This window comes from Diceros bicornis, chromosome 7 (genome assembly GCF_020826845.1).
Source record: "Diceros bicornis minor isolate mBicDic1 chromosome 7, mDicBic1.mat.cur, whole genome shotgun sequence".
Classification (NCBI taxonomy): domain Eukaryota; kingdom Metazoa; phylum Chordata; class Mammalia; order Perissodactyla; family Rhinocerotidae; genus Diceros; species Diceros bicornis.
This window is the reverse complement of record NC_080746.1, coordinates 82,657,683-82,670,394: the sequence shown is the minus strand read 5'-3', so window position 1 is coordinate 82,670,394 and position 12,712 is coordinate 82,657,683. Positions and strand designations below refer to the sequence as shown.

General features: G+C 37.6%; 1 protein-coding gene across 1 annotated transcript in view; it reads right to left on the bottom strand.

The window, feature by feature from the left end:
- The window catches only part of ANO3 (anoctamin 3), a 266,818-nt gene that overhangs the window by 176,605 nt on the left and 77,501 nt on the right, over nt 1-12,712 (bottom strand). Inside the window, exons 2-3 of the mRNA XM_058546154.1 lie at nt 1,861-2,055; nt 735-806 (exon numbers count right to left, since the gene is read on the bottom strand). Coding sequence (XP_058402137.1) covers nt 735-806; nt 1,861-2,055 — 267 coding nt within the window. The remainder of the gene's footprint in view (nt 1-734; nt 807-1,860; nt 2,056-12,712) is intronic.

The window sequence follows — 12,712 nt, the reverse complement described above, 5'->3', positions numbered from 1 at the left end:
GTCAGCCTGGTGGCATAGCAGTTAAGTTCACGTGCTCTGCTTTGGCGGCCTGGGGTTCGCGGGGTCGGATCCCGGGCAAAGCCCTACGCACTGCTTATCAAGCCGTGCTGTGGCGGCCTCCCATATAAAGTAGAGGAAGATGGGCACGGATGTTAGCTCAGGGCCAGTCTTCCTCAGCAAAAAGAGGAGGATTGGCAATAGATGTTAGGTCTGGGCTAATCTTCCTCAAAAATAAGTAAATAAATAAATAAATAAATAAATAAAAAATAATAAAAAAATAAAATTACAGATTTAATCAGCAGAGAGGTTTAAAATTTTAAATGGCAATATAACTTTGAAAAATTGAAAGGTTATGCAAATAGGCTAAACTTTTACCTGGCACACAGGGGATCAACCAATAATGCTGAAATTTGATAAATCTAGAAATAGGAGTATAAATGTACTTATTCACAGAGAATTGAAAGAAATTTTTAAAAGACTAGCAGCAGAAATTGTTAACATTTTTTTTTGGTTACAGGATTGCTGTTCATTACAAATCTTATATTATTTGAATTTCAAACTGTACACAAAATACCTTAATCATTTTTTAACCTTAGAATACTATACTCTTCCACCAAATGCTAAAGACCAAAAGTGAATTTTTTTTCTTAGAAAAATAATGTTCTAGATTTGAAGAAGACAGCTTACCTTTGGAGAGGGGGACAGGAGGAAGGAAGCACTAGAAATCAACTCACCTAAGCAAAAATCACTGAAGTCAGCAAAAGAACATTTGAGCACAGAGTCTTTTTTATCCTCCTCAGTGTTAACTGAAAAACAAAAAGACATGTCATAGTTTTGGAAAATAAAAACACAGCAACAGTTAGAAAAATGACTATGGTGACTGATGTCCAGATGATGGTCAAACCTGAAGAAATTTTTTAAGTTAATGAGTTGAAATTAGTTATTTAAAATTTCACTCAATAAGGGAAAGATAAATCTATATTTTAAAACCTTCATCCTCTTGAACAGTTAGTCACTTTCCTCACTGCACCTCGGTGTAAGCTGACTATTTATAATTGGCAGCGATTTTGCAGTATCATTGAAAAGACAATCTTGGTAATTTCAAGCTATCCAGAGGAAGAAGCAACCCTGAGGAATCATAAGGGAATGCCTTCTCATAAGACAAAAGCCTCTTAGAGTGGGATGGGAAAGTAAAAACACACCCGCATCCACTGAACGACAGGGTACTGGTTGTATTTTGACTCCTGACTCTTGTGAAAAGGAACTGTCCAAAGGCATAATAGCGTGTCTCCGATGGGCAGAAATGTGTAGAAGAGCGCCTGAGGACAGCCACAGAGTCTCTTTACTGTGGCATCCGGCTGGCACTTCCCTATGTTTCAGCCCTTGTGTTATCTAAGGCTTCAAAGCCAACATTTGGTTGCCAACACCTGTCCAACTACATCTTCACGCAGCTAAATCTTCACTGCTTTATTGTCAGTATTATTTAGAGTCTTTGGTCTTTCTTTTTGGGAAACTGCGTTTATTTTGCTGACATTTTCTGCCTAATTACTGGTTATAAGTTGTCTCCCGAGAAGGTAATGAGCCAGCTATTCAGGTGGCTGGTCTGTCTTCTCCTGCAAACAGCAAGTGTTAGGTCCAGGTTCCCGTGGGGTGGGCTATTTTCACGGTAAGGAAGAAATGAAAACATACCTGACCAACAATGGCCTTCCACTGGACCGGCACGGTGTACTGTTCCCCTTTCTATGCTAGCCTTCCTCCTAGAGAGCTTGATAAAGACTGGCAAAATGGATGAAGAAAGGAAAGGCGTGGTTTGAAAACACTCTTTATATTTTGAACAAGAAAATAGGAAGAGCTGCTCACCTTGCTCTGCTTTGTCAGCAGAGACTGAGGTCACAGAAGTGGGAGCCTGAGATTCGCTCTCAGTTGACCGGAAGAGTGAGGTAGATTGGCTCAAGCTCTTGGAGTAGGCAAAGCTCTGGGCGAGGCAAGGCAGGGATCTCCGGGATGGTTTTAATGACGTTTCTTTCGCTATCTCACTCTTGCTTATATTCATACCTGCAAATTCAAAATGGTGCATTTTAGCAATAAGAAATAATCAGCAGAAGTCAACAAACAATTTTAATCCCTGTGATGGCTGTTTCAGGAAAGTACTCTTGAAAAGCACCACCCAGGGAATAGAACTAATTGACTTAGTTTTGTTGATACTTTGTCAGGGAAAGTGTTTGAGATTTTTGTCAAATAGTTCTGAGAAATAAACAGCTCCTCTTTCAGTCTGACTTTTCACCATTTTTTAACAGTTATGTAAAAAAGAAACTGATATTTAAGTTCATTTGGAGAGTTATGAGTTATAAGAACAATGATTTGGAATGTCTTTGGATAAACCTACCCACGCAGGTTTTCAAGCAGCAAAATAAATTAAACCTAACGCATCAACATTCTAACTACTATTACTAAATGGAGCCCTTCTTTGTATATCCCATCCTCCCTTAAACACATGCATAATGCACTAACTCCAATAATGCACTAATACTGTCTTCCCTTGAACACATGCATAATGCACTAACTCTAATAATGCACTAACACTGTCCTCCCTTAAACACGTGCATAATGCACTAATGGTGACCAAGATGCTGGAAAGAGATAGCACAGTACAGTACAAAAAAACTTGCCAGCAGGCAGGGGTCAAGAGAGATCATTCCTGTGCTCAGTGTAACAGTCCCTCTCCTCATGCAGAGAAGGCTGATCTGTTCAAAGTAAGAATGCCCTTCAACAGGACTCTGCCTCCATAAGTGGAAGCCCCAGTAACTGTGTGCTCCAGCAAAGAATGGCCCCATTCCCCTGTCCCCATCCATCATCATCCCCGGTATGTCAATCTCAGGCCATTCCTCATCCCTGGAGCACTAATACCCAAATGTCTCTGGATACTGCCATTTCTGATAGCATTTCCTGCCTAGACTATGTCCCTGGGAACTCATGTCAAACACCATAAAACCCACTTAAAATCATCCTCAGCTTTCCCTATGGATGATCAGTTTCCTCCATAATCTCACTCACACCTGACACTGCCCCACATTCCCTACCAAGAACACTGTTTCCCTTGCAGCCATCTCCTTTGGGGGTTCTTTTCTTTTACACAGCCTCCCATTTCACATCAACCTGACTTCACCTGGAGTAGATATCCCTCTTACTCCTAATTGCCTCTTTCAAGTCGGTCTTATTTTTCCCCCAACTTTATTGAGGCATAATTGACAAATATAATAGTAAATTTTAAAGTGTACAATGTGATTATTTGATATACATACACATTGTGTAATGATTACCTGGATCAAGATAATTAACATATCCATCACCTCACATAGTTAACTGTTTCGTGTGTGTGGTGAGAATGCTTATCTACTCTCAGCGACTTGCTTACAATACCATATTATTAACTATAGTCATCACGCTGTACATATATCCTTAACAACTTCTTCTTATAACTGAAAGTTTGTATCCTTTGACCTACATCTCCCCATTCTTCTTCATCTCTCCTCTCTAAAAACAAACAAACAAAAGCCCCAAAAACAGCTTTCAAATTCCTGCCATTAGACTACTCCTCTACTCTTCCTTGTTCTGTCATTTTCATTTATGACTTCCAGGTTACTTCCCACCATCTGTGAAAAGTTTAATTTCTAAGTCACTTCTCTCTTGCTTATTTTCTGATTCACACCTATCACTCTGACCACACTATATATATTACCTATTTAGTTTGTATATGTCTGTCTACCTCACTAGAATGCAAGCTCCACGATGGTGCTGATTTCTGTTCTGTTCTCTTTACTGCATGATCTCCAGTGTTGAAAATCGTGCTTGGCAAATGGTAGATCCTCAATAAACATTTGTTTAGTGAAAGAATATTTGCATGTGAGTCGGCTGACCACCCCTACGACACTTTGTACTCCTTAAGGGCAGGTTTATGTCATATCTTCTTTGTATGTCCATTGCCCATTGCCAATGCCTGGACGTAAGGTATTCAGAAAATGTTTGTGGAATGAATATTCCACAATTCCAATTTCAATGGGTTACGACTCAGCTCTTTCAATAACTTTAGTGTCTTTAGCAAGTCTATAACACAGACCGTTATAGCCCCATCTGCAAAAACAAGGAACTAGGTCAACTCTGTGATCTCCAAAGAACTTAGCACCATAAGGTGTTGTCTTTCAGAAAAATGGTTGTCACATTTCCCCATTTCAACTTACCTTGGTAGATGATAACTTTTACAAAGCTGCTTGATCCTGAAGGACTCCCTAAAATGGTTCCCAGTGATACCTGAGTTGTACAGCTGGGTATGTGTACTGTCTGTATGATGTGAATAAAACCATGGAATCCCCTCATTTCACCGTTGGGTTTGGGCTTCATGCCACACAGGGCAAAGGGACTTCTGAGTGACTTATTACTGAGTGCCTGTTACATGTCAGGCTTTGTCGTTGGTGAATTTATTTATTCGTTTTGGGGGATATGTCTTTATTTTACACAAGTAAATACATAAAAATATTCTCATTGTAAAGTTTTTAAATTATACAGGTAAATAGAATAAAAAGTAAAAATCTATTTTTATTCTGATTCCCAAATTCTTATTAGCTCCCTAAATGAAACAAATGTTAGTTTACTGATGATTGTTTATGTATTTCTATATGTAAGCGTATACACAAAACAGTTTTCTTATACAAAGGGGATTATACAATATGTCACATTACACATTTGCCCACTTAATATGTCTTGGATGCTTTTCCATTTCAGTCCATATAGATCTAACCCAGCCTTTTCAAACTACTGCATAATATTCCACAGTATGTATAACCCATAATTTATTTGATTACTCCCCTGTCAATGGACATTTAAGTATTTTTCAATATTTCACTTTAAAAATAATACTGCTATTATTCTCGCATATGCATTTTCTTGTACATTCTAGCATTATTGTATATGCTCTTTTTGTACACATTGAATATTTCTCTAAGAGGAAACACTTGGATGTACAACTGCTGGTTTGAAGGACATGAATATTTATCCTTTGGATAAATAATGCCAAACTGCTCTCCCTAAAAGCTTTATCTTCTCACACTTCCAAAAATACTAAAAGATGGAATCCATTTCCTTATGTCTTGGCCAACTCCAGATAGTATCAACTGTTTTAATACTGAACAAAATAAAAAGCCAACAAAAACTGTCTTATTTTCCTGTTACAGATTGAGCATATTTTCATATATTTCTTAGTCAATTATAATTCTTAAATGACTAAGCTATTTTACAGTTTTTTTTACTGTGTTGTTAGGTTCTTTCTTATTATTTTACAGGTACTTAGTGTGCATGTGTGTGTGTGTATTATATATATGGTATTTTAGTGACTATATAATATATGTAATATATGTCTGTATTTACTTCACTTAATATTCCAACAATCTTACAAGGCAGATACTGTTATTTCTATTAGCTATGGGGAAACTGAGACTTAGAGAGGAGAAGTAACGTGCCTTAAATCACACAGATGAGTAAGTAGAAAGGGGGTTCATATTCTAAGCAGCTTCTAGTACTAAAACCACCACACAATGGTGCATCTATAAATTAGTTTGAAACTCTTGAACACTGTTCACCTCAAAATTCAGACAATGAACTGTAAAGAACACTGCAAAGTCCAAACTGGTAGAGGCTAAAACACAGAGGGAACGTGTCTAGAAACATATCCGTTCTCACCACCCTCCCTATTCACCTGCCCAGACACTGATTCTCTGTATTAAAGTAAATTTTTAATGTAGTGATTGAAAGGTGAAAAGGATAATGCAAATGCATCAGTACATAGAGCATTCAATTAATGAAACTTTTGCCTTGCAGTTACTCGTCTTAATTTCATTTTTGAGGCAGTGTAGAATGTGGGTCCTAATAGGGATGGGCAAGAGGTGAAGAAAGAGGAAAGGTACATTTCCAGTAATTATCATATTTCTCATACAACGAACAAATTTAACTGAGTTCCACTCATATTGTTCAGGTCAATAATTTTTAGCCTCTTAATTTTATAATCAGTTCATGAATTAACTCCAAGTTTCTAAGGAGCTCTTCAAATGCATGAATTCTAATAAAGACAAGCAGATGTACCAGTGTGCATTGCCCTTAGAGACAAACGGGAATCTTGAAAAAGAAATAACAGGACAATTTTTGAAAGAAGTTCTACAGAAACAAGACATGGTTGAATAGATGAAATTCAGATAAACCTAGGAGTGGGGATTTTATCTTTCTGTTTTATAAAAATATGTATTTATTTATTTTCATATTAATTTTCAGTGTGCAAATAAAATATGAACTAGAAAGGGATGCAAGGAAGAACTGTGAATTAACTAGAAGAATAACACCCAGTCTCAGCTTTCTGGGACTCTGTAATTACAAGGCAAGAAAATACTGTTTTGAAGAGGAATTGCCCAAGGTCCACAGAAATCACACTAAAATCCTACTAAAACACCATACAATTTCCCTTAGTTAAGGACCAACTAGTGTGTTCTATAGGAATAGCATGGGAGAAATCTATCCTAGTAAGTTTTTACGCCTATGAATCTTTTGTAATGTGATCTGATACTTCCTTTTATTTAAGCAACACTGAAATAGAATATTAAATTGGCAGCTTTCTATTTTGGGGCCCAAGTTGAGAATAGCCTTTTACTCTAGCAGAACATAGGAGTAAAAGAATAAATATTCTCTTTTGGGGTGGAGGAGAGGGAAGGTGCATAGACGGAAGACAGGATAGCTGATGATAAAGACGTTGGACTGAAAGAGAAATGCCCTGGGTCCCTGGGCCCCAGAGAAATGGCCTTGATGAGAACGCTATAATAATACTATTCTCCTTAATTCACTCACTCCAGCATGCAGCTTTAAAAAGCAGCAACTAATATATTTCTCTTTCTCATAATATTCAAACATGAGTGAAAGTTTCAACTGTGCTTTGGGTGAAAGATAACTATCGCATTGGTAGATATTATTTTATAAACCAACATCGGGTGAGACTAACTTAATGACGGTCACCAATGCTGTCAATATTTTCTGTCACATGATTCATCCCTATATTCACCTAGTCATTCAACAGATATTAACTGGGCCTTTGCTCTCTGCAGGCACTCTGCCGACATTGGATACACAGTGGTGAGCAAGGTAGACATATGCCTGCCTTCATGAGACTTTCATTCTAGTAGAGAGTCAGACATTAACCAAACAAATAAATATGTATAAATATGTATGTATACATAATATGTAAACATATGTATACATAAATTGTCTGAAAATAAGGCACTGTTATATAATGGAGAATGATAAAGGAGACCTCCTTTAGAGGTGGTCATGGACATTTTCTCTGAAGAGCGAGGTACCATGAGGTAGGAAGATGACAATGTATTCACAGACCTGAAAAAAACCTGTGTGCAGTGTGGTAGGTGAGAGAAAGAGGTGTCAAGGAGCTACTGCTGCAGTCCAGATGGGGGGTAAAAATTAGCTACTGCTCTTCGGGGAGTTATTTTATTTCTGTATATGTTTATTTGCCCTTTATCTTCTACAGATTTATCTGTCCTATGTCCTTTTCTTAATAATTGCATTTGCCAAAATTCATAAATTACCTTGAACAATGCCCACCTCAGATGGGAAGTGAAACTCGGAGAGGTTAAGAAATTTACTCACTCAAGGTCATGAATCTAGCAACCGGCAGAACTGAATGGTAAAGTTATAGCTATTGGATGCCAAAGCCCAGGATCTTTGCAGAATGCTCCATTGCTCTCCTGAACCGCAATCCTGGATGGTTCGTTACCATGGTTTCACTTGGTATAAATATCACACAAATTTTAAGCAAAAAGCTCTGAATGTAGAAACCACAAAGCTAAAGCAAACCTCAGAACCTATAATTCTATATCCACAATCTGAGTGAACTGTGGAATATATTTTGATGAAAAATGAACATGTGCTGCTTGGTACATATCAACAGGAAATGTCTACTCACCATCTATCAAACTATATTTCTTGTGCTGATCTATAAAATAATAGATATGAATAATATGTAATCTGCTATAAGTTAACAAAGTGTGTAACTGAGTTATACAAAATAAGTATCAATTATTATTTTTAAGATTAATTTTTATTCATTCAGTTTTCCACCATTTATTTAATAATTCCAAACAATTCTTGAGTTCTTTCTCTGAGCCAGGCCTCAGCCCAGTGTTGGGCATAAAATGGTGCTCACTCACAGGAGAAGCAGATACATAAAAGCAGATTTTTATATTAAAAACCAATATAAAATACACATAGGCTATTATAAAACCACCCAAGGGGAATTGCTAATCCAAGTGGGTGATAGCATAAGTGACGTCTTGTCTGTGAAGGTAATCTGAGTGGATTCTTTTTGGCATATTCCTTCTCCTACATTTTCATTTATTTATAACTCTTGGGTTTAACACATTTTCTTCAAAAGATTATGCACATAAGGTAAGAAAGTCTATAGAAAACTCTCCATAAACACATAACTGCTGAAAATATTTATCAAATGCAACACTTAAAGAAAATTCAGAAAATAATGTTGAAGATGAAACAAATGTCCTTCTACAGCTATGCATTTTCCTTCCCATCTATCTTTTTTTTTTTTTTTTTTTGAGGAAGATCAGCCCTGAGCTAACATCCATGCTAATCCTCCTCTTTTTGCTGAGGAAGACCGGCCCTGAGCTAACATCTATTGCCAATCCTCCTCCTTTTTTTCCCCCAAAGCCCCAGTAGATAGTTGTATGTCATAGTTGTACATTCTTCTAGTTGCTGTATGTGGGACGCGGCCTCAGCATGGCCGGAGAAGCGGTGCCTCGGTGCGTGCCAGGGATCCGAACATGGGCCACCTATAGCAGAGCGTGTGCACTTAACTGCTAAGCCACGGGGCTGGCCCCTCATATATCTTTAATGCAGTGCTTTCTCATTTCCTGAACTATTGAGTGTTTCCAGAGCTATTATACAAACCATCTCTACTAGAAACCAATACAATCTAAGCTGAAAGTCTGATAGCCTAATGTTCTAAAGAGTACAAGGTTTCTTTTCAAAGTTCCACATCAAATGTCTTCACATTCTGCTTGGCATAACTAGCAGTATCTGTTCTTTGCCTGGCATGATTAACATTAACTACCCCCACAGCATATTCAGGACTTTTTTCTTCTACGTTACAAAGTTCCATTTCTTTTCTTATATGGCTTTACCTGGTACCCTTGAATAATATTAGATAACTACCCATTTTAAGCTAATAACTAGAAAAGAGACCACAGTAATATGTCAGTTTTGGTTAAGCATATGCAGCTCCTGAGTTCAAGGATAAATCTGTAAAACTGTAGCAAATGCGTCACTTCCTATTTTTAGAACAGATACTTCTAAAGCGACAATTAGAACCACTTCCAACTGCTCTAAAAGCACTTCACAAATCTCATGTATTTAAAAGGATCTAATGAAATGACAACTTCACTTGGGTATACACAGAGGTCCAAGCAACGTAACTGTAAATAAGATATCTTCTAGAAATGCATTCACATAAGACATCAGACGTCAAAGGAGAAAAGTTGCTGTTCAGTTACCACTTAACTCAATGGGCTTTGAGCTGATGAGGGATGTTAACTGGAAAAATAGATCCTTAGAAAACTTTCAAGAGAAAATTGGTGAGTAAAAGAAAATTAGGTGATTGTTCTCAGTGCAAAATATACATTTTTGAAAAGATCCATTCTTTTGGTAAAATTTCTCTTCAAGAAAACTAACTCATCCCAAGGACTCATGTAAAACAAAAAATTATTTTTTCAAAGTTCAAAGAATGAACTTTGAAATTTCTGCCAATTAAATTGTTAGAGGAATTTTAGAATATTTGTAGCAAAAGAATATGACACTGTTACCTACTGATTTTACATTATGTCCACAAGAGGGAAATTTTAAAAATAACAAACATATTTGTCTGCTTTTTGTTATATTCTCAAGATGAATTATGTGGTTTAGTAAGACTCATACCTTTGTTAGAAATATTTTAGAATTGATCAGCTGAGGATAGGTGGTGTCTCAGGATGCCACTTAATTTTATAAAATCCAAACACACTTTTCTATATTAGTGGATATAATCAAAGTATATTTATCTACATAATAAGCATTGGGAAGAAAAGCATAAATGGACACAGAATTTTCTTCCTTGTCAAAATCACCATAGCTCTGTCTTCCCCAAAGGAACATTTCTGCTTTGTTGTTTGAGTGTCCCCTTTTTGGTGGAAGTTATTGTTAGTGATAACAGCACCATTTATTGAGTGCCTGCAAAGTGCCAGGTACATCCTGTGTGTTATCAATAATTCTCATAATAGTCCTGTTAGGACCTGTCATCCCACTTTACATGTGAGAATCCTGAGACACAAAGGACTTAAGTAAGTCATCTCAAGTCCCACATCTAGGAAGTGTTGGAGCCGGGAACAAACCAGGTCCATCTCATTTCAAGGCCTCTGCTTTTTGCAATATAATATGCAACTTCTTTGTTTACTGAGAAACTTCTTTTACTATAGCTTCCCCTCACTCACTTTTCAGTCTTACTCTGACTTTGAACAAGGGAAAGTATGTCTCTTGTATCGGATTCCTAGTAGGGTAGAGGTAGCTAATTCAGAGTAATTGAAGGAAGTTTAATAAAGGAATTATTTACAAGGTCATGGGCAGGATTAAGAGAAATCATAAAGGTTGGTGAAGCTCCCTACCACTAACAAAGGTCAGAAATCTTTATCACCCTTGGGCCTGCACAGCAACAAGAGGGAGCAGATATTGGAACCTGGAGACAATTATAGCTGGGAGAGAGGAAATCTGATAGGATCTGTGTGCTTAGATAGAGGAATGTAGCTACGGCCAAACCACAGACTGGCATGGAGGCAGCCATGGAAATAAAATACAGTAGTTCCCCCCCTTATCCACGGTTTCAGTTACCGGTGGTCAATGGCAGTCCAAAAATATTAAATGGAAAATTCCAGAAATAAACAAGTCAAAAGTTTTAAATTGTGCACTATTCTGAGTAGGGTGACGCAATCTTGTGCCCTCCCACGCCATCCCGTCAGGGACATGACTCATCCCTTTGTCCAGCAGATCCCCACTGTAGATGCCACCCGCCCGTTAGTCCCTTAGCAGCTGTCTCAGTTATCAGATCACTATCTGGGTATTTGTATTGGCATCGCAGGGCTTGTGTTCAAGGAACCCTTATTTTACATAATAATGGCCCCAAAACACAAGAGTAGTGATGCTGGCAATTTGGCCAAAGAGAAGCCTAAAACTGCTTCCTTTAAGTGAAAAGGTGAAAGTTCTCAACTTGATAAGGAAAGAAAAAAAATCGTATACTGAGGTTGCTAAGATCTACAGTCACTTTTATTACAATATATTGTTATAATTATTCTATTTTATAATTAGATATTGTAGTCAACGTCTTACTGTGCCTCATTTATAAATTAAACTTTATCTTAGGCATGTATGTATAGGAAAAAACATAGTACATATAGACTTCGGTACTTCCATGGTTATAGAGCATCTAGTGGGGGTCTTGGAGGGTCTTACCCTGCAGGTAAGGGGGGACTACTGTACCCCAAAGCCGCTTTTGTCAACTTCTAATCTGCTGCTGATGCCTCCCACTGGTCAAATCTAAACTGTAGCTAGAGCTTATGTGAACGCTGCGTTGACGTAGTCCATAGACATCTGCTTCCTGGGGCACAGGGCAGGTAGAAATCGGTGCAGGATGGATCTGGAGGGATAAACAAAGATCATCCACCTCACGTGGACAGATGTGTAACTTCAGGAGAACTTTCAGCATAACCTTCGGAAATAGAAAGCAACATGATGCACTTTTACCACTAGAGAATAAAGTCTAAAGGGTTTTTTGTCATAAACTGTAAGTACTCTAAGACGCTTACAAGGAAACACAGGAAAGGCAACTACTGACTGTGATGTACTTTGGGGTTTGCTTGCTGTGTGCAAGACTCTATGCAGGAGACAAAGGTGCACAATACACCCTCAGCCTTTAAACAAAAGTAACTGGCAAAATCAAAATTTCTCTCTTCAATCACAGTATATTACAATGAATAAGAAAAGCTCTCATTAAGTTTAATGCAAGACAGAATACTATAAGAAAGTCACAAAGTTATGAAGGAGTTTGTCAGTTGGTGCAAATACATCTTAAAATTCCTGAAGGGGAAATGAGCATCCTTGTTTTCATCTTTATCTGTGTGTACAGTTCTCTAATTTCCAAGTTACACAGCTCACCCCAAATAGGTTCATTTCCCTGGCTGTATGCCCTCTTAGAAAAGCACGTGGCAAAGTATGCCACCCACTGTGCTTTAACAGAGCTTACCATGTTTGCATTACTTATTTACCGGTTTATTATTTGACACACAGTCTCTCTAGCTATAAGGAAAGTTCATGCGGGCAAGGACCATGCTTGTCTAATTCACAGCCACAGCTTCAGCACGTGGCCCTGGGTCTGCACATATAGTATGCAAATGAATATTTACCAAATGCAAGGCTGAAACAAGACTCTATTACTTAATGAGTTTACTAATTAATATATTCATTTGACAAGGGATTATTGTAATAGATGCTAGATATCATTTCTAGACAATGGGGATATAGCAGCCTATTGGCAGGTAGATAAACTTCCCTATCCTGTAGAGATTAAAAT